Source organism: Eptatretus burgeri, chromosome 3 (assembly GCF_056783735.1).
Source record: "Eptatretus burgeri isolate ZD-2024b chromosome 3, Ebu_testis_v1, whole genome shotgun sequence".
NCBI classification, from domain to species: domain Eukaryota; kingdom Metazoa; phylum Chordata; class Myxini; order Myxiniformes; family Myxinidae; genus Eptatretus; species Eptatretus burgeri.
In genome coordinates, this window is record NC_140963.1 from 74,792,634 (window position 1) to 74,798,119 (window position 5,486).

Below are 5,486 nucleotides of genomic sequence, written 5' to 3' on the forward strand. Positions count from 1 at the left end.
TTGGCTGAGGACAGTAACTTTTATTTCATAGATCCCACAATTGAGCCATACAAAAGAAGAATGGGAAAGATAGTGATCAAGAAGATTGAATTTGTCCAGATTACTGGCTATAACTTGCCTCCTCTACGAAACAGACACATTGGGATCTCTAACACCCACGAGGTAATGCTACCAGATGGGGACATCCGAGGAATGGTGCATTTACTTTATTATGCCTGCAAAGCACCAATCCAACAGTTTATATCATCAGTCAAGGATCAAACCCTGATGAGACAGATAATAATATGTGGGGGACATCTTTCCTCATCTTGCTCAACAAGGTTATCTTGCCCCTCCTTTCACTAGATAAGGGGACAATAACAAAAAATTCAATGGGAAAGAAAAGGAAGGAAGATAGAGAAGTGAAGAATGATTATAGAAGTAAGCAGCATGGAAATAATTCACAACCTCTATATGGGCAACATGGGAAAATATATCCTTTTTGGAAAAGATGGCCAAATACAACATGCAGGATAGATAATTTGGATTTTAACCCGAACCTTAGTTTTTTGTTTTTTTCGAAACAAAGTTGATATGAACAGGACAAAAGGATAGCTCAGTGTCCAGTCCAGGATTGATCCTGATAGTTCGGGGAACTACCATGATGTTGCACTTCCAGGCAGTCTAAAAATAATTTGCATCTTTATGTACTTTGACCTTGTATCAAGTAATACTTTTCAAAATTAGCAGGTATATTCCACAAATATCATGCTACCTTAAAAGTGTTGGTGTCTGCTGTGGGATGAAAAGGACTCAATAACAAATGAGTCCTGCTTTGATCACAATTAAGATACTTATACATGGTGCACACACTTAAAGCTTGAATAGAACATCTGCTCACAAATGGCTGTGAACTAGCAAAAAGCCTCATACATGGCCTCCTCTTAAGTCTACGAAACTCTGCAGGTTATGCCTGTCCAGGAATTCCAGGTTATCCACAGAGCAAGCAATATGAATCATGAAAATGTGGGTGTGGGAAACATTTAAACAATTTTGAAAAAGGACATACATACTCTTATAATACAGTGCTCAATGTGTCAACTTCTTGAGCCGGTTTGAACTGATCACTAGGCAGAGATTTGAGGTACTCCAAGTGACGCCGTGCATCTTCCTGGTTTGTCCGTACATAGTACACAATATAGGCCACCACCATAGTAAACCATCCAAACATGGTGACTAACATTGCGACATCCATCGTTTTTCGTGGCATATTACAATCTATTTCCTGCCCTCCTTGGATGAATGGTCTTCCACGAACGCTCTCTTGTTGGGATGTAACACAAGTCAAATGGCTTTTTGTGCCGGGGTCAAGGTGAATTGAATTCAACACTTCTTGGAGGTCGCATCCACAATGCAATGGGTTCCCATCAAGGCGTATGCTTGCTTTAAGTTGTTGAAATGCTATCTTAGACAAAGTTTGCAATTGGTTTCCTGAAAGGTTGAGGAAAAGAAGGCTATCCTGTAGGCCTTGGAAAGCACTGGGATAAACGGTTTCCACAACATTATCTGACAAATCAAGTTCTCTGAGCCAGGCAAGCCCGAGAAATGCATTGTTGTGGAGTTCAGCAATGTGATTTGAACGTAGTGAAAGCAGTGTGGTGTTTGCTGGGAGACCTTTTGGAACCTCAGCCAAGCCTTGTTTGTTGCATTGTACAGCCAGAAGCCCACCTGCCATCTGTGTGCAGTTGCAAATGACAGGGCAGGCATGACCACCACACAGTGACATGCTCACAACCAGCAGCAGCAACGACAGTTGCCTCCGGGTTTCCCACAACCAGGTCTGATTGCAATGCTGTCCGTTGAACCAGGCAATTGCTGGAAACCGCATCATGCATGAATTGCAGAATGTGAAAGGTGGCCCAATGCGCAAGGCCACTTAAAGAATGGCCTCAGGGCAGAAATACAAAGGTCTTCCCATGAATTTCCCTGGAGGAATAAAATGCATTGCTAAGTTATCAAAAAACAAAACTTCAGTGGTCACTGCAAACAATAATGAAAAACACAATAGAACAAAAGTTATCAATCCTTGCTGCATCCTCGTGGAAACCAAAATGACCACAGTAGCATTTTTGAAGTTGCTCCTGTTTGGCCACAAGGAATTTCTTGTGATGCAAATACGCATTTGTACCTTTCTCTGTTTATAGCTCATCAACAAAGCCTTTTCTAGGAAACAGTAAATCTTTATATTGATTGGGTTATTCCTACAGTGGTAGAAATAATTTACTTTTGCAGTTGGACATTTTGTGGCATGGTGATGCCATAATGTCCATAAGGTGGCTTCCAACAGAATTCCCTGTGCCAGTCAATTACTGTAGAAACAAACGTCCACAACAGAACGAGAATAAATTTATAACTATCACCACTCTTGTGACCAATGCTATACATATATGATTATCCAAGCTTTGCTGCATTATATTCAGTGCACAGGTACAATATTAGCTTAACAGAGACAGTGAGCTCTTCGACTGGAAATTAATGATGAATAATATCCAAACTTAAACTCCTGGCCATGTTCCACTTCCTTTGCATGACAAATTTCCTTGGTACCTGCAAAATATTAACAAAAGCAAGTGTCATTTTAATGTATATTGCTGGTAAAATGAAAGGTTTTATCAACTGAGAGTTGACAAAGGCACTGCCGGTGGAAAGCGACACTTGGCCCCGCACTTGGCTTGACAAAGTCCAGTATTCGATTACAAGAGGTTAAATTCCTCAGCATTACTTTAAAAGAAAACAATTTGAAACTCACTGGATGCACAATTGTATATTAGTTATTGCAAATGTCAATATACACCATTTTTGGTTCAATTATTTTAATATAACAAATAAATACATTATTCGCCAAATTTACAGCACCTACAGATTGAGGAAAGCTTTGTAACGTGTCAAAATGAGAAGTGTGCAACTTGTATCCCATCTCACATTTTGACCTGATCTTCTTTCGAATGCAGCACAAGGCTGCGGGGGAGCATCATTGGCTGATGGTGCGACTGTGCTGCTGATGTAATGCCCTCTGCTGGTTGGGGCAGAAATTTGGAATTATGCCAGGGTGCCAGCAATAACTCACTTACTCTTTGCAAAGGATACCATGTTGGCAGACAGGACACCCGTTTGACATCCATCCGAGGGACGGCGCACACACATTAATGAATCGCTCTGCCTGAAAAACAACAGGATGACAGTTTATAACTGGGTCAGGATTCAAACCCAGGCTGGACAGCTTAAAGGAAAGTGTGCGTTCCCATAAGCCATCCTTTCTCCCTTTTGACTTGATAAAACGAGGACATATCGAGGGTAATTGGAGCGGGAGTTGTCCAGTTCCATAATGAATAGATGATATAATTTGGTAATCTGGGAACATTGTGATTCAAGGTATTTGTCAACTTTCCTTAAGATTAATTTTAAAAAATAGTTGTATATGGGAAATTGATATCTCCACAAGCTTGGGAGATTCTGCAAACACTGGTACCTCCTTAATATGGTTTGATTGAGGTTTACATTAGGAAATTACACACAGGTGGAGGCCATTCAGCTCATCATGCTTGCACCACATCAACAGTACACCAATTTATCAACACAAGATCAAAAGAAGAAAATGCAAAATGTTTTTTTTTTTTTTGTCAATAAAGTATTTTTTGCATGTTGTTTTTGTATTTTTTTTTTCCAAGGGGGAAAAATGAGCTTGGTTAAAAAAAAAACACAACATCAACCACACAACCACCCTTGACGAGACCCCTACCAATAGCACTCCATACACGTGAACACCATCACCCATCAATGCTCAAGCTCCCGAAAGGTACTGCCAACATCCCTATACCCCCCCCCCCCCGATCTCCATAACTAACAGGTACCCCTCCAATTCCAATTTAAACTTATCCACTGTTTCTGCTGCCACTATCTGTCCAGGGAGACCCTTCCACACATTAACTACTCTGAGTAAAAGACCCCTGCCTTGCTACAGTCATAACTCTCCTCTTTTTTACTCTCAAACTATGACCCCTGGTTCTATCACCTGAGGTTAATGCTGAGGCAAGTTAAAATCCCCCATAATCAATACTCTTCCCTCACCACTTGCCATTTTCAATTCTTCATGGACTTCTCATTCCTCCTCTTCCTTCACACCCCATCAAAAACATCCTTCCAGTATCTTTCTGTTTTTACAATCTCTAGTCTCGACCCATACAGAGTCCTCCACATTAATTCCCTCCTTAATGTCACCCCTTTCTCTTGATGCAATGCTGTCCTTTACAAGATTGCTCCTCCTCCTTCTCCTCGTCCTCCTCCTAATCTCTCCTTCCTATCACACCGATGCACCTTGTAGCCTTCGAATGCTGGCCTCCAGTTACTCTCCTCTTTAAACCACGTCTCACTTACTGCAACTGCAATGTACTCCTTGCTATCCACTTTGGCATCAAGCTTCTCCATCTTATTATTTAACCTCCTGGCATTGGTCTCGAATATATTTAACTTTTCCCTTCCTGAAATTATATTTTCGAGCAGAGCTTCACTCATCACAATTACATCATCAGTTCCTTCCTTCATAGCTTTCCATCCCTCCGTTGACTGAAAAAAAAGTCTGAATTTCTTCCTCACTTCCCACTGCGAACCTTATATTTAACATACAGCCATCATTCTGGAAACACTCCCTTTGCCCCTGAAATGATTCTCACTGCTTCTTAAACAAAAAACCTTCCTCCCAACACCATTCTCCCAGCCATTGGTTGACATATGTCACTGCTCATAATTTCTATATCATAAATATATGTGCAAAAATTACAGGCCCAGACCAGAAATCAAACCCAGGTCATCTGACAAACCATATCAGTGCTCTGCCATCTGAGCCATCTGGGTGACACACCAGCTAAGCAACATAATTCTTCCACAGATACAAGTGTCACTCTCTTTCCCCCACGGCTTCTGGGGCACTCACTGCCAACCAGAGGAGCAGCTAGGGCCTGTTCTCGGGAGGGTCTTCCCCCTGTGGGGGGACACATCCATGTCCGCTATTAAACACCACGGGGGCGTCGTAATATCACTGGAAATGAACAGGATAGAACAACATAAATATATGTGGCACTTTTAGATGTGGAAGAATCGCATTGCTCAGTTGGTGGGTCGCCCAGATGGCAGAGCACTGGTACAGTTTCCTAGAGGAACTGACTTCGATTACTGGTCTGGACCTGTAATTTTTCCACATATATTTATGATGTTCTATCCTGTTCATTTCCAATTAAATTTCTAAATCGTTTCCTAATCTTGGGAGAATCCCAGAAAACATTACCTCAACAACCCTTTGCTTTCAGCCGTTTACCCAATATCCTGTACCTATTTTTCAATACCTCTGAATAAACTTTCCTGAAATCATTTGATCTTCATTGTACCACAAACAACTTCTTCCTACCATGACATGATACAATATTGTTTACCCTTCCTTCAATGTCCCTAAC

At 41.3% G+C, this 5,486-nt stretch overlaps 1 protein-coding gene across 4 annotated transcripts in view; it reads right to left on the minus strand.

Moving 5' to 3' along the window:
• The window catches only part of LOC147030197 (leucine-rich repeat-containing protein 3-like), a 95,755-nt gene continuing 90,269 nt past the window's right edge, over positions 1-5,486 (minus strand). For all 4 annotated transcript variants that reach the window (XM_085874006.1, XM_085874007.1, XM_085874005.1 and 1 more), the window contains one exon: positions 1-1,965. In XM_085874006.1, coding sequence (XP_085730132.1) covers positions 1,055-1,870 — 816 coding nt within the window. In that variant the 5' untranslated portion in view covers positions 1,871-1,965 and the 3' untranslated portion in view covers positions 1-1,054. The remainder of the gene's footprint in view (positions 1,966-5,486) is intronic.